This window comes from Engystomops pustulosus, chromosome 10, assembly GCF_040894005.1.
Source record: "Engystomops pustulosus chromosome 10, aEngPut4.maternal, whole genome shotgun sequence".
Lineage (NCBI taxonomy): Eukaryota > Metazoa > Chordata > Amphibia > Anura > Leptodactylidae > Engystomops > Engystomops pustulosus.
This window is the reverse complement of record NC_092420.1, coordinates 3,062,911-3,083,478: the sequence shown is the minus strand read 5'-3', so window position 1 is coordinate 3,083,478 and position 20,568 is coordinate 3,062,911. Positions and strand designations below refer to the sequence as shown.

Sequence of the window (20,568 nt, the reverse complement as noted above, 5' to 3'; positions counted from 1 at the left end):
AACTTTTTTGGTCTCTGTGACAATTGGATTTAAAAAATGTTGAATTGTCATAAGAATCAAGATTAACACTAAAGCTTCATTACAGACGTCTGTGATAACTGTTACAGATGATCATTGTAGCCTAAGGCTAAAGTACAATGAATTACCAATATCCAGAGGTCCGTTTGTAACTAGGGGTCGTATGTAAGACATGGAGGGAGAAATATGGCACACCGCAGCTTGTTCCGGCAGCCTCCATGGAGTGAACCTCGTATTCTACTAAACCTTATTGTTTTATACGTTCTCTGTTTGGTTCATGTTGCAGAACCTCTCATGGATTTGTCAAGTGTTCCTCATGATTGGACACAGTGGGATCTCTATAGCAATGAGGCAGCCGGCCGCTGTCTTGTGGTTGCGTTGGACTTTGACTTTTTCACCGCATATTTGATCTCTTGCTCGCTCTTGCCACCTGCATCTCCGAGAGATCTCCAGAATCCGAACATTTCTTACAATTGAAGCCTCTAAAATGCTAATTGTCGCTCTGATTCCTGTAACTCCCTACTAGTCATTTTCCACTCACTAAACTCTCTCCTCTTCTATTTATTCTTAATGCAGCAGCCAGGGTCGTCTTTCAGACCAAACGCTACACAGATGCCTCCAGTTTGTGCCAATCACTGCACTGGTTGCCCGTCTCATTCCGAATACACTTTAAAATAACCACCCTCATCCACAAAGCTCTGCATAATGCGGCACCACCCTACTCAGTCTATAGCCCAACCCGTGATCTTTGATCTGCCTGTGATTTTAGATTAATCTCTCCTGAGCTGCATAAATTCTCTGGAATTACCTTCCCCATACTATCAGACGAATAACCAACCACCAAAGTTTCAAACTTGCTCTTCAAACCCATCTCTATGGGCAAGCCTATGACACTCGCTGATCGCATGAAATGTCAACTCCCTTTATTAATCCATGCAATGTCCTCCTCCAGTTGATTATCCAGTTAACACCAGATATATACCAAGCTCCAGGCTTCTCTGCAGTCAACCTTGAACTATGTATATAAGACGCGGCTGATGACTGGATCAAGCAGCAGAATTTTTATTTATTAAATTATTTTCTACCGTTCCATTATAAAGAATGGCTGGGCCGTTATACAAGCTTTTATACCTCTCATGTCACCTCAGACTGTAAGCTCCTGTGTCCTCCCCTCACCCTCATAGACTGTAAGCTCTTGTGTCATCCCCTCATCCTCATAGACTGTAAGCTCTTGTGTCACCCCCTCATCCTCATAGACTGTAAGCTCCTGTGTCCTCCCCTCACCCTCATAGACTGTAAGCTCTTGTGTCATCCCCTCATCCTCATAGACTGTAAGCTCTTGTGTCACCCCCTCATCCTCATAGACTGTAAGCTCCTGTGTCCTCCCCTCACCCTCATAGACTGTAAGCCCTTGTGTCCCCCCCTCTTCCTCATAGACTGTAAGCTCTTGTGTCCCCCTCATCCTCATAGACTGTAAGCTCTTGTGTCCCCCCCTCATCCTCATAGACTGTAAGCTATTGTGTCCCCCTCATCCTCATAGACTGTAAGCTCTTGTGTCCCCCTCATCCTCAGACTGTAAGCTCTTGTCTCGCCCCCTCATCCTCATAGACTGTAAGCTCTTGTGTCCCCCTCATCCTCATAGACTGTAAGCTCTTGTGTCCTCCCCTCATCCTCAGACTGTAAGCTCTTGTGTCCCCCCTCATCCTCATAGACTGTAAGCTCTTGTGTCCCCCCTCATCCCCATAGACTGTAAGCTCTTGTGTCCTCCCCTCACCCTCAGACTGTAAGCTCTTGCGAGCAGGGTCCTCTACCTATTGTTCCATATGAGTGTATATGTCCCCTATGATTTGTAGTGCAGCAGAATTTGATGCCGCTATAAAAAGATTATCATTCTAGTGTTAATGAAGGGGAGAGTCCGGGTCGCCCCGCAGACTAATACATAAGAGGAGAGGATAACGTGGAGAATCTCCATAGGGAATTGTTTCATCCCTGCAGCTGGAATTGCCGCCAGTGCAGCACTGAACAGGCTAATGATCTGCAATGATTTGAACTGAAAGCCGATTCTGCAGTGACCACACCCCTCATTAGCCGAAAGAATCAAAAGACGTCTCTCACCTTTACGGAAAAGTGTGCCGCAGTTCACTTTAGTGAGGAAATCCAGTCTAATTACTTGGATCTGATGGGAAACATGTTTGTCAACAAACTGGGGAAAGAGTGAAGCCAAAGTGTGTAAAGAAGCCAGTGAGAGGTGGTGAAGGAAGTGTCATGGTTTGGAGAATGTTTTCTGAAGCAGGAGCTGGACCACTCATGTAGCTACATGATGAGTGAATACAAGTATCAGAACCTTCTTCCCTACACGTGGTTACTTTGTTGGTGTTCCGTGGTTACTTTGTTGGTGTTCATTACTCAATCAGGAGCAATTTTTATTCAGGACACAGCAAAATGGGTAAAGCAGATCATTGAAACAGAAAACATTGAAACAGGGAAATGGCCGCAGCCCAGAGTCCTGATCTCAACCCAATAGAAAACTTCTAGAAAATCCTTGATGATAGAGTTATGGCCAAGAAATCCACAACAATCCCAGAACTGTAGAAGAATGGAGCGGATCGCAGCAGAGCCGTGTGAGGGCCTAGTGATGTCCTGTGGCCGCAGATGTGCTGAAGTTATTCATAGCAAATGCCTTTCTCTGTACTACAACCATAATGCTTCCATCGAAAACCTAAGGCAGTGATGTTGAACCTTTTAGAGCCCGAGTGCCCAAACTTCAACCAAAAGCCACTTATTTATTGCAAAGTGCCAGCGCAGCAATTTTTAGCAGTAATGTATTTCTCTGTGTTCATTGACAACTTTCAATCTTTCAGCCTCCCAAGGACACCAATACAGTTGAAAGGAGGAGGGCAAATTCATCTATCATTATAGGAAGATTCTGCAGGAAGATTCTTTGAGTTCTGTCTGGTGAACTTCTTTCTGGGGTGATGTCCTGGGTGCCCACAGAGAGGGCTCCGAGTGCCGCCTCTGGCACCAGTGCCATAGGTTCACCACCACTGACCTAAGGTATATACAGGCAGTCCCCGGGTTACATACAAGATCGGGACTGTAGGTTTGTTCTTAAGTTGAATTTGTATGTAAGTCGGAACTGTATATTTTATCATTGTAATCCCAGACAGAACTTTTTTGGTCTCTGTGACAATTGGATTTTAAAAATGTTGGGTTGTCATAAGAACCAGGAGTAACACTAAAGCTTCATTACAGACGCCTGTGATAACTGTTACAGCTGATTATTGTAGCCTAGGACTAAAGTACAGGAAATTACCAACATCCAGAGGTCCGTTTGTAACTAGGGGTCGTATGTCAGTCGAGTGTTCTTAAGTAGGGGACCGCCTGTACTTACAGATCATTATACAAAGCAATGCCAAACAATTAGAGTTCTTTAACAAGAAAAAGTATCTCATGTTCAAGTTTCTCAAGTTTAATTTTATTTTTCTCTTTTTCAAGGCCTCAAGTTTGATTTGATTTTTTTGATTTTTTTTATTCCTAAGAGTGAACTTGGATACATATTCGTACACTTCTATTTTAATGTACTGTAATGTATTAGGCCCATCAGCCCAGTATTACTGTAAGGTCTGTTCTGTGAAGCAGCTCGTTTCACTTTGAGGATCTCTTTGAATGATTATAGCAGGCAATGGGGCGTCCTTGCTGTCCATCAAGGTTCATAGGTCACGTCTTACACATCGTACAGGGGCGTTGTAATGCCCTCAGAGATTAGATCGGTCTTATATTATAATTGTATTCAGTCTTTGCTCAGGTCAGTGGCGCAGCTGCAGGACTTACACCTCATCATCATTACAGGACAGGTTTCTGTGATGACAGTGATATTAGGACTGTGGAGACCCAGTGAAATTTGTTCAACCCTATAATCACTTTCTTTCGGCTAGGATTCTCATGATGCTTCTCCTTTTTCCTCCAGGATGAAAGTATATCTGATAAACTGCACTAGTCGGAGTGAATTTTACCTTTCAGTGTTGTCTCTTCCGGACAGTCTCCAGCCCGTGCTTTTTAGCTGGGTGCTATCGCTGTTCTTACTGACTGTCCTGGGGAACGTGACCATTACTGCCCTGGTGTACACGACCCCTGGGCTGCACACCCCTATGTACTATTTCCTGTGTAACCTTGCAGTTGAGGATGTTCTTTACGTCTGTACTACGCTACCAAAATTTCTGGCTATGACGATAAGCTTGGACACCAGAATAATGCTGCCTGGATGCCTTGCGCAGATGTTTGTGTTTCTGTCTTGTGCGGTGGCGGAGTTCCTCCTCCTGGGCTCTATGGCGTATGACCGCTATGTGGCCATCTGTGTCCCGTTGCGATATACCAGCATCATGAACAGGAACATGTGTATTGGGTTGTCCTGTGTCCCCTGGATAGTGGGACTGGTCAATGCACTGATGAACGTTGTGTTGGTCTTAACCTTATCCTTCTGCCATTCCCACAATATTAATCAATTCTTCTGTGACCTGAAGACCATCATTTCCCTCTCCACTGATGACACCACCAGAGTCCAGATGCTGGTTCTCCTACAGAGCGTATTTCTGGGCCTGGTACCTTTTGTCACCATATTAATCTCTTATACCTGTATAATTAGTAGTATTATAAGGATCCACAGCTCGGCCAGGAGGCTCAAGGCGTTCTCCAGCTGCTCGTCTCATCTCACTATAGTCATATTATTTTGTGGGGTGTCGATCAGTTCCTATATGATCCCTCAGTCATTACATTCCCAGGAGCAGGACAAGGTGCTGTCCCTTATTTACACTGCTTTGGTCCCCATGTTTAACCCCCTAGTGTACAGTTTTAGGAACAAACAGGTTCTGGGAGCTATAGACACCGTAGTGAAGAGGTATTCAAAGGGAAGGTGTCGACAAAAATGACCTATTTTTTAACCAAATTTTTATGCAAAACCTATTTTATGTGTCATAATTCACATTTATCCACAAGTGTTCACGGTCCCTGAACTTCACATTACCAGCAGGACACCCAATGCAGAAGTCCCACGGTAGAGAACAGTACAGCGCTGGATCCAGCACTCCATGGATCTGGTAGTCCTACTTGTATGGAGGAGGTCAGAGAGATTTGTGGACATCCATTCCATGAAGCACAGCGAGTCTTGGATGTCAGTGTCTCAAGTATTTAGACCTACAGATATTCCGGGAACTTTGGAGTGCTGTTCATATGACTTTAAAGAAAAACTACCAGTTAGTTTACCAAAAAACAGACCCCACACACACTGTGCTCCTCTTCATTCCCATTCTGGAGGCAGTGGTCTTCTTTAAAGGGCATCTACCACCTGGACAAGGAGTCTATGCAAATGAACCTGAGGGGCTCCAGGCTCCATTACCACCCATCAGGCTCATTTGCATACAGTCTTTCATCCTCGCGGTAGATGTCCTTTAACCCCTTCCCGACATTTGACGTACTATTACTGCATGGCGGGAGGTGCGTTCCCGCAATATGCGGTAATAGTACGTCAAACTTATGGAGCCGGGGCCAGAAGCTGCGGGTGTCGGCTATATATTATAGCCGACACCCTCCGCTAACACCCGCGATCGGAGATTTCTCCGATCGCGGGTGTTAACCCCTAACACGCCGTGGTCGCGCTGACCGCGGTGTGCTAGGGGCATTTAACAGGATTCGGACCCCCCCGCGGCGCTTACCGGGGGGGTCCCGCTGCTCTGATCGCAGCCCCGGGACTGCCGGTGCCCGGGGCTGCGCGATCTTCTTCCGGGTGCCGGGTCCGTGCCTCCTGGCAGGACCCGGCTGTGACACACTGAGCATGCGCAGCATGCTCAGTGTTTCACATAATACAGTGTAATACATCTGTATTACACTGTATTAGGTGAAGAATAGCTTGAACAAGTGATCAGTGGATCACTTGTTCAAGCTAACCTGTAAAAGTAAAGAAAAAAAAGTTAAAAACACTGAATAAACACAATTTTTAATAAAAATAATTAATTAAATAGAGTTAAAGTCCCCTAAACACAAACATTCCCTATACACATCTAATAAAGTAAAAATACCTGAAAATCACCAAAACCCCCCACATATTTGGTATCACCGCGTCCGTAACAATCTGTACAATAAGTCAGAAACATTATTGGACCCGTACGGTGAACGCCGTAAAAACAAAACCCGAAAAACTCGCCAAAAATATAAATTTTCATAAAATCCCTTTACAAAAATGTTCTAAAAAGTGATCAAAAAAAGTTATGTGCCCCAAAATGGTACCAATTGAAAGAACAACTCAACACGTAAAAAATAAGCCCTAAACTAGCTCTGTCAACCAAAAAATATTAAGGTTAAGTTCCCGAAAAGATGGCGATGCAGAAACAAATAAGATTTCCTCTGTATTAGTTTTTCTCCAGTAAAATTGTAAAAATAAATGAAAAACTATATAAATGAGGTATCACCGTAATCGTAGTGATCTATAGAATGAAAATATTATAGTATTTTTAGTGTATGGTGTACGACCCCCAAAATATACAAAAAAAAGAAACCCCAAATTGACAATTTTCTTTTCCTCCATACATTAAAGAGTTAATAAAATTTCATCAAAAAGCTATAGACCCACTTAAATGAAGTATTTGTAAAGTGCATCTCATGTCGCAAAAAATAAGCCCTTAAATGTCCAAATTGCCAAAAAAATAAAGATTGTATAGCCAATAAAAAGTGACAATGCATAATCTGCTCTGAATGGCGCAGCTCCCCCCTCAATGCCCTGGCGTGTGCCCGTACAACAGCAGGTTACCACCACATATGGGGTATTGTTATACGCGGGAGAGATGGGGCATCAAATTTTGAGGAGCGTTTTGGAATTTTATCCACTGAGAATTTGTACATTTTATGAAAAACACATTAATTTAGCCAAATAAAATGTAATTTCGAAATTGCATCCGATTTTGTTTTAACCCCTGTAAACCAATTAAAGGGTTAACAAACTTCATAAAAGTTGTTTTACGTACGTTGAGGGGTGTAGTTTCTATAATGGAGTAATTTATGGGGTTTTACTTTATTTAGGCCTCTCAAAGTGACTTGAAACCTGAGCAGGTCCCTCAATAGCAGGATTTAGCTTTTTTTATGAAAATGTGAAAAATTGCACGTGACGTTCAAAGCCCCATAACATCTTACAAAAATAAGAGTATGCATAAAAAACCACGGAGGTATAAAGTAGACATTCGGTGAATGTTAGTTATTACGTTTTTTGGTGTTATGACTCATGTGTGGAAAAAGTAGAAAATTTTGAATTTCGAAAATTGCTAATTTTTCCAAATTTTCACCAAATATCTGATTTTCTCATAAATAAATGCAAAACATACCACCAAAATTTTTTAACTAACATGAAGTACAAAGTGTCACGAGAAAACAATTTCAAAATCACTTGGATATGTTAAAGCGTTCCAAAGTTATAACCATTTATAGTGTCAGAGGGCAGATTTGAAAAAATGGGCCGTGTCAGGAAGGTGAAAAGTGGCTTCGGCGTTAAGGGGTTAATGTTGACACACTGGGATCGCCCATTTAAAAAGTTTTAAGCATGCAAGGCGCTTGCATTGTTATAAATGTGCCCGAGCGCCATGTGCCCTGTGTCAGAGCTCCCGGGGCGCCAAATGGGGTTATATGCCTATTGATAAATCGATTTTTCATCAAAACTGCAGATAAGTTATCCGGGGGAAAGGGGAGGCAGGTACATATCTGTGAGAACAGAGACGTAGCAGAGCTCACAGTGTCTGTCAGCCTCTGTGTAATAGGCATCTAATGGATCTCATCATCTCATCTGTCTCTATGTGTCAGTGTGTTAATTACCAAAATTAGGAACAGATTGGAGGGGAATCATGCTATCTTATACTGGCACCCCTATAGAAGTTTTCGTACCTAGTCTATTGCCTCTAGGAGCTAAAATCGTGAGGAAGGAGGAACAGAAGAAGGCTCATTTAGAGCGGGGACGCGGTCATCCTGGACATTGGAGCCCATCATTTTCACCACTTGGGTAAGAGCTGGAACATGATGTTTTGTTTGCCTACTTAACACGGGCCGTGCTATGATTTACATGTCTAACATTCAGCTACTAGCAGATAGGCTCTCATAATATATTGTTAATCCAGATCTTGTTCGACCTTTACTACGATTATTCTCCATATATGTCCAGGATGACTGTTCTTTCCTCTGTGTATCACCACTACCTGTATCTTTTTTTTGTCAATACTGTTAATTTATGCAAATGTTAACATTGTACCAATAAGGATTCATTTTTCATTATGATCTTTTCATGTGTCAGTGTGTTAGTACAATGTCAGAAGCCAGATGAAAGTGTATATACACCTTGTACCCTGATAATCTAACCACATTGTCACCCCACAGAACTGCTTAGTGAGGCCCCGCCCACACCTTGGGATTTTGCACTGAGCAGTCTGAGCAACAAAAAAACAAAAATACATAATTCTGCTCCAGGTGTCCCTGGGAATCATTCCTCAAAGTATTTTGCCTCTCGGTCTGCAGTTTCTGTCAGTGTGGATTATTTCTTTATACATTATACAGGTGTAGGGAAAGATGAGGAGAGAGAAGTGTAGGTGTTTGGTCACTACATTAGTGAGGGCTTCTCCATGCACATGACTGAATGCTGGAGCAGTGACACATGAGTGCTGCAGCACTGAGGCATGAGGTAATCAGCTGTGAGCAGGGAGACATGAGGTAATCAGCTGTGTGCAGGGAGAAATGAGGTAATCAGCTGTGAGCAGGGAGACATGAGGTAATCAGCTGTGTGCAGGGAGACATGAGGTAATCAGCTGTGAGCAGGGAGACATGAGGTAATCAGCTGTGAGCAGGGAGACATGAGGTAATCAGCTGTGTGCAGGGAGACATGAGGTAATCAGCTGTGTGCAGGGAGACATGAGGTAATCAGCTGTGAGCAGGGAGACATGAGGTAATCAGCTGTGAGCAGGGAGACATGAGGTAATCAGCTGTGAGCAGGGAGACATGAGGTAATCAGCTGTGAGCAGGGAGACATGAGGTAATCAGCTGTGAGCAGGGAGACATGAGGTAATCAGCTGTGAGCAGGGAGGGGGGGCGTGTCTCTCCCTCCGTAGTCTCAGCTTCTTTATGAAGACGGAATGTCCCTAGTAACAGCCATATGAGAGATCACTGCCATCTAGGGGAAGTCTGCAGAATACAAGAGAAAGGAGCAAGATTCGGGTAACTAATCCAATTTCAAAAGGGCTTAAAATTACCTGCCCTACAACATATCAAAAGTTTTTTGAAATGACGGTTACAATTTAAACTGTAGGGGGATTGAGATTTGACAATTTCTGTGGTTGGGGTCTCTCTCACCGTGTCATTTTCAGCAGATGTGGGGGGCAGATCTCCAGGTCTCCGTTATACAGAAGCCTTTATGTCCATCCCTTGAAAGGAGGGGGGTCCAACAAGCTGCAAATCAGAATATAACACAGAAGTATTGCGGTGTATTATACATGCAAACCAATGACTAAGTGCAAAATAACATTTTAAGAAATTATTTAAAAATGCATGGGACAAAAACCAGATTTTTTGGAAAAATATTAAATAAAAGTAAGACACAAAAGAATGCACAATGGAAGACACCACCTCTGTCATATTATCTATTCCAGAATGTCATAAATATTAGAAAGACAACAGAAAAAAATCATGATCCCCGGGACAGGACCTGGGATCAGCGGCCCAGACAGGTCACCAGGAGGGGAATGGACTAGTGATGGGAATTCCGGCTCTTCTAAGTGATCTGGATCATTAGGCTCCGCTCACTAAGAAGAGCCGGCTCTTCCGGATCCTGAACGGCTCCCTATTACATATTACACAGTCAATCACCCCACACACCACTTTTAACCCGATTGTTAGTGGCGGGGTTAAGTAAGCCGCCGTCTCACTGAGAAGAAACCGGCTCCCATCATTTACAAACAAGAGTCGGCTCTTCTGGCTCCTGAACAGCTCCCTATTACATATATAATAGGGAGCCGCAGGCCAGTCAATCACCCCACACACCACTTTTAACCCAGTTGTATTGGGTTAAAGGGGGCGTGGTGAGCCAGTTAGGGGCAGGATTAAGTGAGTCACCGGCTCACTGAGGTGAGCCGCCTTCCGTCGTTCACGAACAACACACCAGTAGAATGGACAGGGATATCCTCTCCATTTCATACATCTCCATAGGCTGAAATGGGCAGGTCTGAGGCACAAAATGTACAAAAATGTCCAGTGTGAACGTGTCCATAGACTATACCTCCCCCTTCTTATAGATGAGTAATGCATGAGTGTATTCAGTACATTATCTCGGTGAAGCCTGTGGTTTTCTATAATCTGCGGATTATTTTCCACGTTGTGACTGAGATGTTTGTGGCTCTTCATCCTTACTGTAATCACATAACACACAGAGACGTATAAACCAGCTACAATGACGGGAAGTGACACCACAGTCCAGTGAGTCTTTCTAAATTCTTCAATTTTTACCACAAATTCGCCCCATTTGCGCCCTTAATGTTGCAGTGTGACGGTACACATCCTCCCGCCATTATTTACCTCACGTCTCCTGTCTCTTCCCTCACAGACAGCACATATAAGCCAGGAGCGCGGGAATAATCCCCATTGGTTACCCCGTGTCATGTGATCTTTGCTCAGCCCAATGAGATAGCTGTAGTTCTTTCCTCCAGCTACTCCCATGGCCTGTGATGTTTCCCGGACTACAGTTCCCATGAGCGCTAGCGCGACTCTCCTCCTCTGACGTCACGTCCTGATGCACTCTGGGAAGCCGCCGGCTGTTGCGGGATCCGTGTGACATCCGTGCCGCTCCGTGCAGGGTGAAGCCTCCTGCCCGCTGGTGTCATGTTAGGCTGTCTAATTGTGTCCTGGCCAGACTCATTATTGATCTCATGCCCTTTGATCGTTTTTAAGGGTTAAATATATGATGTTTTTGACTTCAATTTATTTTGATAGATTTTCCAAGCAGTGACGTCACTAGATGGTGGCAAACGATTGGCTGCCTCAGTCATGTGACCTATTCTTAGACCTGAAGTCATTGGGCTGATGGCCGGTGTGGAGCCTGTCATCACTACTTTTAAAGGGATTGACCTTGCACTTTTATTTAGATTTCTAAAGGGATTTTCCATCCCTGCACAGATCCCCCCCCTCCTACCGTTCTGTCACCCCGAGTCCTCGCTGGGTTTTACCTTGTCCCATTTGCTGCACAGGAAATGCTTCTCGTCCAATCTGTAACGGCAGCGTTTGCCATCGTCAGCAGGTGATTGGCTGAGCAGCCGTTCCTGTGAGCTCCTGCAGAGGATCAGCTGGAGGTCGTTTCAGGTCCTAATATAATTTATAGTGTTGCTGGGTGGGGTCACGTTCCTCTGTCATAAGAAGACATGATGCTGCAATACCAAGCACAGCCACTATACAGTGTGTGGCGCTCATACACATTCTCTTCAGGTGATCAGTGGGGGTGGTAATGTCAGGGCCATTATACTAAGGACAGATTATCTATGATAAAAACAAATCCCCCTTGTTATACCCCTTGTATCATTTTTACATTTTTGAGTAACACTTCAGATTCTAGTTCTGAAATCTTACCACATTTTTCTCAAATCCAGCTAGTGACGGGTTCCCATAGAGCCCTAGTAACTAACTGACACCTTCTTTTAGCTAAAAATTGTTCCCCGCAGATCCCCGTATAATCAATCATTTTACCTGGTGTCCAGGGATGTCTATAGCAAGTCGAGCTGGGCTTGGCCTCCTCAGGCCGAATCCTGCAGTTCCTCCCCTTGCTTTCTTTGCATGCAGCTGTAATGTCATGTGACCAGGGTGACATCATCAAAGGCCCTCCTCACATTAGAAAACTGTACCCCATGCATATGTGTCATAAACTCACAGCAGCCTCCATGGACTTCTATTCCTTTCTATACAGACTGCTGTGATATATGCATGGGGTACAGTTTGCTAATGTTAGGAGGCTAAAAGACCTGTGATGATGTCAGCCTCAGGAGGCCACGCCCCCCCCCCCCCCTCAATTTGCTATTAATGTCATTGGATACCAGGTAAAATTATAAAGTTTATTATATGGTGACAGGTTCCCTTTAATGACATCTCCCTTCCTGAAGAAGGGGCTGTCCCCTAGCTCTCCTAGACTCCTAAATCGGCTCAATGAAGTATTGATAGAGCCCACACCTTCTTACAGGACTGAGGTGATTTCAGCCTCGTAGAAAGCTGGGTGATGGTCCCTCCGGGGCTGAAACGGTGGCCATGTAGGATTTCGCCCAATGACAGTATCCAGGTAACAGAAGCTTTGTCTCTTCTTTTCCTGCAGGCCGGAGCCATGTCAAAGTGTATAGTAAAACTCTGCAAAAACACAACCCGTAAGGACCTGGCGTCCAAAGGCCTCCAGATGCACGAGTTTCCCTCTGACCTCCAGAGACTCAAGCAATGGCTCCTGCTAATTGGACAAAATTTTGGAAGCCTTGATACCTTTGCTCATAGGATTATCCGGGCCAAGGACCCCTCTCCACCTTCCAAGAAGCCGCGCCTTGATCCATTAAGACAAGGCTTCCAGACGCTCCTGGAGGCTTATAACCGTGAGCGAGCAAAATCTAAACAGAAGGACGCCAGCACGACCACCGGCATCACCTACAAGGACGTCAGCACCCGCACCGATCTCTACTTTCACACCCGGGAAATCGGGGTAAGGACGATCCCCTACTACAGAATGCGGTCTAAAAAAGTAAGCACTGATCCCAAGTGGGGTAAAAAAAAAATATGTCTACCTCCACCAGTCACACGTGGACTCACCCGCCATCAGAGCGTTGTGTCAAAATGGTGGACGCATCTACGTGTACCAACCCGGAATTTGGAAATCCTTCTGTGGCAGAGCCTTGGAAAATCCGACATGATCACATGTATCCCACCAAAGACTTCCGCTCCAGAGAGGACTCCACACATGACTCCAGTGACAACCAGACAAGTGAAGAGACTTACATCCCGCCCAAAGATGAGCTGTGTGCGGACCGTCTGGTAAACTAGAGCAAGTTCTTGGTTTTTGACTCTTGTCTAGACAAGCTCTTACAACATTTAAGATGCTCGTACGGAGATGGATGCAGCGCAGCCATTTCTGGGATCGAGAAGCAGCATATTAGTGGAACCATGTTGACTGTGGTCGGTCACTGTACTGATGGCCACCTTAGCTGCCTGTGGCATAGCCAACCTATCAGGTGTAGGACATGCATTGGGGACCTGATCTGCTCCGCTGCTGTGCTCTTCAGTGGTGGAAACTTTCACAAAATTCATGAGATGTTCAAGTTCATTGGATTCCCCTTCATCTCGCCTAGCAGATATTCTGTTTTACAGCGGAAATATCTCTTCCCTTTCACAGACTTTTACTGGGATAAAGAACAGCAGAGACACAAGAATTCTTTTTCTGGTTATCCGATAAGTCTGGTTGCTGATGGGCAGTTTGGTCCTTGCAGATATTGCCTGTGTACAGTCCTAGAGTCCACCACCAAAAGAATTATTGACTTCCATATTGGACAGTCCACCCACAAGTCATCCATGGCTTCATTGGAGAAGTTTGCGTATAAGGGGTGTGTGGATAGTCTTCTGGAGGAAGGGTTCACCATTGAGACAATATTTGCAGATAAAAGCATTGCTCGAAAGAACCTCATGGAGGAATCCTTTGGAGACATCTCCTATAACTATGACTTATGGAAATATTGTAAAGGATTCCGGAAAAAATTAACGACGGCTAGTCACAAATGTGGCTGCGACAAAATATCTAGATGGATTCCTGATCTGACACACCATCTACAATACTCGATCTAAATAGGCCGAGGCCAGGAGCGGTTGATTCGTGAGAAGTGGCTATCCATCCATATAACCGGGAAGCATCGCTGGGACGACCTTGGACAGGTGAGTGCTTGTGCTCACCCTCCACTCACAAGAGAGGAAAATGATCGGGTTCCCTGGTTATGTCCCAAAGATCCATCGTACCAATGTGTACAGGAAATAATGACCGACGCGACGCTTCTCCAGGACCTAAACCACATAACCGTGAGTTGTCACAAATGGCAGCTGGACCTTTTCCGCAATCTGTTCTTAAAATATGTTCCCGAGAAGTCCTGCTCCCGATGGATGTCTTGGAGGCACGGACCAAATTGGCGGTGCTAGCGCATAATTGTAACACTCCGAGAGTGCAATAGGCGTCTTGTTGTCACCTCCAGAGGAAACATAGCGTTGTCTTCAAGTGTCCTAAACAGATGTCCCTACAATACAGAGACCATTGGGTTACTAGGTATGTGTATGGCGCCAGGGCGTCGGCGCACATATTTCCGATGATTTCAGATGTGATCAGATATGCTAATAAGCAGATTTTCCGGCGGAGCGCACAACAGATGTCCTCGTGCATGGAGTAGCAGTAAAGGACCTTTGTGGGATGTCGGAGGCCACCTACATCACTCCCATGTGCAGGGCCTGGGTTACTGCTGCTTCCGTTTCATTGATGTCAGTGGGTAACGGACGTTAAAGAAAAGACTTTCCGTTCACCTACCTTTCTTAGTTTCCAATATGCTCTTTTACAATAGTTTTAGGTTTAGGCCTTGATTTCCCCCCAAACTCCATTCTGCAAGATGCTTCACACAAGAAACTAGCGTCTGATCTGTGGTATCTGCTCCACGCCCGGAGACTAATGGCCACTAGACCAGGTGGGGGCTCAGGGACATCCTCAAAGTTAATGTAATGTGGTGATTCATGACGAATATTAACTTAATTTTATCAATAAAAATGAAAGCTTATTCACACAAGGTGTACAAGTCCCAGTTGATGTGAAGGTATTTTATTTTATTTTTAATTTTTATTATTATTTTACTTTTTATATTGACTGTGGAGGTCGGGGTGCAAACCAGAAGTAGCTGATGTGGTGGTCTTCATCTGGAGCTTGGATGCCCCCATATCATGACCTTACTGCATCAAAGGGTTTTTTATGCAAAACAAGTTAGTCCTTTGGATAACTTGGGGTCTCGGTGATGAAAATCGTGGGAAAACCATTTTGACTTTATCAATGTAAAGTTGAAGGATCTTCTACTATCTGCAGGATATGATATAAGTATCTGATTACTGGGGTTCAGCCGCTGGTGCAGTGACCATGTGGCTGAGGGCCAGGACTGCCCCCCCCCCCAGTGCTATGGGTGATATCCATCGCTATCACTTTGGAGGAGGGCTAAGATAAATGAAGTGGTAGGCAGTTTTAAAACCTTAGCCAAACGCCACGCCCAGCGATGGAACAAATTCCACTGTCACCCCGTCCATATTTTGTATTATCCATGTTGTCAGGTGCAGGAGATGACAAGTGGGAGCATTTGGAGCAGCACATGTAGGAAACTGGTAGGTGCAATCATCATTGCAAAGGCTACTGGAACCTGTCACCAGCTAAAAATGACCTTCCAGGTGACGGGTTCCCTTTTAATGAGCGTTATTAATCGGTTACAAGACACAGACTGAGAAGTCGGGACCCGTCTTACTGCGAGAAGAAGCATCTACACAAGAGAAACCAACTTAAACATTTAATAAAAAACCTAATAGGGAAAAGTTTTTAGCTCAGAATAAACGCACTGCGATAACCATCAAATGTTTCCGGAAGTTCTCAGCAGTAAAGTCATCCGTCCATTATTGGCTCCGCTTATTGATGGCAGGTGAGATACCATGATCAAAGGTCACATCACTTCTCCCTCGATATCAGAGAGACAGGAAGAAGGTTGTAAATGTATAATCCTGGCGCCGTGTCAGCAGCATATCCCTCCCGCAGCATATCCCTAATGCAGAACATCCCTCCCCAAAGAGGCAGCACTGGGGACATTGTTTGGGATTAGAGAGACAGACTCTTTAGAACAGGACCCGTTCCTGGAGTAACACAACCCAGAACCCTTTTTGGGGTGACCTTATATGGTTCTTTTACTGAAGCCCCATCCCAGAGCTCTGGGTGGATTAAGGAGTTAATATCCAAAACTGAAATCTGCCCCTCCTCCGTCCTGCGCAGCACATCCTGTGTGAACGTAGACATAGGACTGTTCTCGGATACCGGATCGCTCCCTCTGAGATGAGGCTGGACCTCGCCTACCTGCGGCGGCTCCGCACCCCGGCCCTGGTGGTCCTGCTGCTCTTCGTGGAGACATTACTGGGGTCTAGATTTAAGTGCCCCCGCGATAGAGTTCGTGCCATCATCTACTCCCTCTTATACTTATTCCTGCCGGCAGTTTTTATCGGCGTTTCTAAGCGTCTGCTTAGACCGAGGCGCGTGGTCGCTGCGTCTCCTCGTCAGGCGCCACCGGTCATCCACGTGGTATGGGTCATTATACAGAACGTGGAAGCCCCTCTGATCTGGGTCTGGATTGTGCTGCTCAATGAGAAGTTTTACGTCTGCCTCGCTTGTGATGGGGAGTCTATATGTGAAGATATTGTCTTCTTCGCTTTGCAGGTGAGGATGTGATAAGCGTCTCCCCTTCTTTCCTAGACGCTCATCTTCTAGTCACCTGTAACATGTATGTGTCTGGTCCTGTGTCCTCCTCTTTGTACATGTTCTGGGCTTAGGATCCATTTATTGTTGCACCTCCTGTTCCTGATTTTGGCTCGTTCATCATTCGTGACCTTCTGTGACCTCAGTGAGTTCTGACTTCAGTCCTGCAGGATCTGTGACCTCAGTGAGTCCTGACTTCAGTCCTGCAGGGTCTGTGACCTCAGTGAGTCCTGACTTCAGTCCTGTAGGATCTGTGACCTCAGTGAGTCCTGACTTCAGTCCTGTAGGATCTGTGACCTCAGTGAGTCCTGACTTCAGTCCTGTAGGATCTGTGACCTCAGTGAGTCCTGACTTCAGTCCTGCAGGGTCTGTGACCTCAGTGAGTCCTGACTTCAGTCCTGCAGGGTCTGTGACCTCTTAGCTATATTCTATCCCCCGTCTGCTCCTGCCCTGTGTTTTCTGGTTGCTTTGCTTGGCACTTGCATCTTTTGCCGCGCTCTGGTCAGAGGTCACCAGGTGACCCTAGAGCTGTATAGGGGTTAAAGGGTGAATATCGATGTGGACTCCGAGACAATGCCCTTGGGATTGACACAGTGGATCTACCCTCTGCTGCATGTTAATAAGGAAATAAAAGCACACAAGACATCGCTGCCTTCTTCTAAATGTAGCGCCACACCTGACTGTGGTTATTGTGGGGTCCCTGATCATGTGATGTCACACAGGTGCACGGCTCATTATATCCCTGGTCATGTGATGTCACACAGGTGCACAACTCATTATATCCCTGGTCATGTGATGTCACACAGGTGCACGGCTCGTTATATCCCTGGTCATGTGATGTCACACAGGTGCCCGGCTTGGTTTATCCCTGGTCATGTGATGTCAAACAGGTGCATGGTTCATTATATCCCTGGTCATGTGATGTCACACAGGTGCAGGGCTCGTTATATCCTTGGTCATGTGATGTCACACAGGTGCTCGGCTCGTTATTTCTCTGTTCATCTGATGTTACACAGGTGCACGGCTCGTTATATTCCTGGTCATGTGATGTCACACAGGTGCACGGCTCATAATATCCCTGGTCATGTGATGTCATACTGGTACACGGCTCGTTATATATCCCCGGTCATGTGATGTCACACAGGTGCACGGCTCGTTATTTCTCTGTTCATGTGATGTTACACAGGTGCACTGCTTGTTATATATCACAGAGCTTTGGTTATTCTCTGATCAGGGATATAACAAGCCGTGCACCTGACTAACATTACATGACCAGGGGAATAACGAGCAGTGCACCTGTGTGACATTATATGATCAGGGATATAACAAGCCGTGCACCGGACTAACATTACATGACCAGGGGAATAACGAGCAGTGCACCTGTGTGACATTATATGATCAGGGATATAACAAGCCGTGCACCTGACTAACATTACATGACCAGGGGAATAACGAGCAGTGCACCTGTGTGACATTATATGATCAGGGATATAACGAGCCGTGCACCTGACTAACATTACATGACCAGGGGAATAACGAGCAGTGCACCTGTGTGACATTATATGATCAGGGATATAACGAGCTGTGCACCTGTGTGACATTATATGATCAGGGATATAACGAGCTGTGCACCTGTGTGACATCACATGACCAGGGATATAAGAAGCCGTGCACCTGTGTGACATCACACGACCAGGGAGCTGTTATTATCCATTGGAAATAAGCAATGAAGCTTCCAATAGAAGGACAGAAAGCTAGGAAATCTAGGAAACAGTGAGGATACAGAAAATATATCTGATTATTGGTTACATTCTCAAGCAGTTTCCTCTATGCAAAACACACAGCAAAAAAATTCACCCTGGGATTGTCTATAAGAATCCTTATCCTTTATAAACCGCTCGGCATGACTTGGGGTGACCCATGCCCCCATGACTGTACCCCTAAGATTTACTGATATTGTCTGGACAGTGTGACGTTAGTAAGAGAATCCTATACAGAGGATAAATCCCCCTATTAGTAACAATGATGTGTCCTGTTATAGGAAACTGTGTTACAGATTGATGCAGAGTGTTTAAACTTTGTCCACGCCCACTTTTATAAAAAGCCACACTCATTTCCCAATAAAGCCAAACACATTTTTTTAAAAGTCATTGGGGCAGATTTACTTACCCGGTCCATTCGCGATCCAGTGGCGCGTTCTCTGTGGAGGATTCGGGTCTTCCATCGATTCACTAAGGTAGTGCGCCCGATGTCCACCAGGTGTCGCTGCTGGGCTGAAGTCCGTCGGAGTGCACTGAAGTTCACCAAGCCTGGCCGGGTGCAGGTAAGCGCGTGTCAAAACCCGGGGCAATTTAGGGAAAATCCAATAGGAAAAATTCAGGTAACCCACCGGAAAAACGCGATTCGGGCCCTTAGTAAATGACCCCCATAATGTTATTTAAAATATGTCCAGAACACTTCATAGGTGTCACATTTTCCTCATTACATCCCCTGATCGTCAGCTGGGCGGAGTCACTCCATAATTCTTCCTTAATCGAAATCATAATTTATTTCCATACAGATCGGTGGTCTTGTCTTCCTTGTTCTGACTGTGACGCTGGAATATTGTTTACCGCGCGTCCCGTCTCTACAGAAGCATCTGCAGTACCGCAACCATCTGCGTCAGGAGGAGCTCATCCGGCAGGAGATTGAGTCCAGCATCCAGGAGGCGGCCGACGAGAGGGGGAAGGCTTATGTCCGCTCCCTCATCAGCCCGGATCTGGAGAAATTACATCCCGAAGACCCCAAGATGCAGGATGAGATATTACAGATTATACAGCAGTGTCAGCAGAAGGCAGGGGTGGGCTCTGCGGGGGTGGGGCTTCTGATAAAAGAGGCAGAGATGCAGCAGCCCCTGCAGGTCCCAGTATAGACGGCGGAGCCATACAATGTATCACTGTGACATGTACCGGACGCACTGTGACATGTACCGGACGCACTGTTACATGTACCGGACACACTGTGACATGTACCGGACACACTGTGACATGTACCGGACGCACTGTGACATGTACCGGACACACTGTGACAATCTTCTCTAATTGTAAGGAAATAAATATAATAGATTATCTACTTGATGCGTCAGATCTTTAACAGATCCCAGCGGCGCAAAACGGAAATCGCCGGGGTGTCCGTGGGACCCTTAGTAAATGAGCCCCATTGTGGTTATAAAAATAAGTTTTCCAGGGGGCGTGGCTAGTAGCCATCATGGCCGTCGCCTCTAAGCGAGCTCCGCACCCTTCCCTCACCTTCGTCTGTGAACCTGGTGATCAGCACAGTGTCCTGCACCCATGGGACCCCTCCTGGAGCACGTTTCTCCCTGAATGGAGCCTGACAGGGGGCCTCCTGACCGTAGCTGCACCTGGAGTAGAGCAGAGACACGGCGGGCATCATCCAGGAGCTACAGAAGGTCAATAAGAGGAGCCTGGACAGAGGTGACTGGAGTGGGGGCAGGACACGGAGGGGGCAACATAGTTTTACTTGAGACCATGCCTGGCTCATATAGCCAAACAAAACTCTGCTCCCCCCCACTCTACAAATTATAGCCCTGGGTGGTGATATCGAGTCCAGGTCTACTCAATTTTATACTGATCTATATGCGACCTCCCTAAATAGGACCCTGGGGGGAAATGGCGAGCTACCTGGAAGATATTGCCTTCCCCAGCCTCACCAGGGAACAAGCCCCAAGTCTAGAGGGCCCTATTATCTTACAGGAAGTAGAGGAAGACGTAGAAAGCTTCAATAATGCCAGGTCTCTACTACAGACAATAAAAGACGGGTGCAGGTATTCGCTCAACTGGGTCAGAGGGGGAAGGGGCCCCCGGGGCGCTGCCTCTCTAGACTCAGGCCAAAGCATTTGATTCGGTAGAATGGCCCTTTTTAATGGAATGTTTGGACCTTTTTAATTTTGGACCCAACGTCTGTAAATGGATCTCCATGCTCTATAGATCCCA

At 45.7% G+C, this 20,568-nt stretch overlaps 3 protein-coding genes across 5 annotated transcripts; all 3 read left to right on the top strand.

Annotated features, from left to right (window-relative positions):
* The first annotated feature begins 3,767 nt into the window (after window positions 1-3,767).
* Window positions 3,768-4,943, top strand: LOC140104633 (olfactory receptor 2T11-like). The gene is made up of 2 exons (XM_072128250.1): window positions 3,768-3,823; window positions 3,986-4,943. Exons 1-2 carry the CDS (start codon window positions 3,768-3,770, stop codon window positions 4,941-4,943), a joined length of 1,014 nt encoding a protein of 337 aa, XP_071984351.1.
* A 5,861-nt stretch (window positions 4,944-10,804) lies between these two features.
* On the top strand, window positions 10,805-14,992 carry LOC140104419 (uncharacterized). Of its 3 annotated transcripts, none has more exons than XM_072127954.1 (2): window positions 10,805-10,886; window positions 12,386-14,992. In XM_072127954.1, exon 2 carries the CDS (start codon window positions 12,395-12,397, stop codon window positions 13,088-13,090), a length of 696 nt encoding a protein of 231 aa, XP_071984055.1. In that variant the 5' UTR covers window positions 10,805-10,886; window positions 12,386-12,394; the 3' UTR covers window positions 13,091-14,992. The 3 variants fall into 3 exon arrangements, with proteins under 3 accessions (XP_071984055.1, XP_071984056.1, XP_071984054.1); XM_072127955.1 differs by having other exon boundaries at window positions 10,820-11,119; XM_072127953.1 differs by having other exon boundaries at window positions 10,820-11,511; window positions 12,386-14,991.
* A 605-nt stretch (window positions 14,993-15,597) lies between these two features.
* Window positions 15,598-19,687, top strand: LOC140103845 (uncharacterized). Its single transcript, XM_072127113.1, has 2 exons — window positions 15,598-16,537; window positions 19,137-19,687. Exons 1-2 carry the CDS (start codon window positions 16,160-16,162, stop codon window positions 19,485-19,487), a joined length of 729 nt encoding a protein of 242 aa, XP_071983214.1. The 5' UTR covers window positions 15,598-16,159; the 3' UTR covers window positions 19,488-19,687.
* The last annotated feature ends 881 nt before the right edge of the window (window positions 19,688-20,568 follow it).

What these genes read in the sequence shown, in the direction of transcription:
- LOC140104419 (XM_072127954.1), top strand. Translation starts at nt 12,395, where the DNA reads ATGTCAAAGTGTATAGTAAAACTCTGCAAAAACACAACCCGTAAGGAC.
- LOC140103845 (XM_072127113.1), top strand. Translation starts at nt 16,160, where the DNA reads ATGAGGCTGGACCTCGCCTACCTGCGGCGGCTCCGCACCCCGGCCCTG. An exon ending in TTGTCTTCTTCGCTTTGCAG is followed by an intron (nt 16,538 to 19,136) that starts GTGAGGATGTGA and finishes ATTTCCATACAG; the next exon opens with ATCGGTGGTCTTGTCTTCCT.
- LOC140104633 (XM_072128250.1), top strand. Translation starts at nt 3,768, where the DNA reads ATGCCCTCAGAGATTAGATCGGTCTTATATTATAATTGTATTCAGTCT. An exon ending in TGTATTCAGTCTTTGCTCAG is followed by an intron (nt 3,824 to 3,985) that starts GTCAGTGGCGCA and finishes TTTTTCCTCCAG; the next exon opens with GATGAAAGTATATCTGATAA.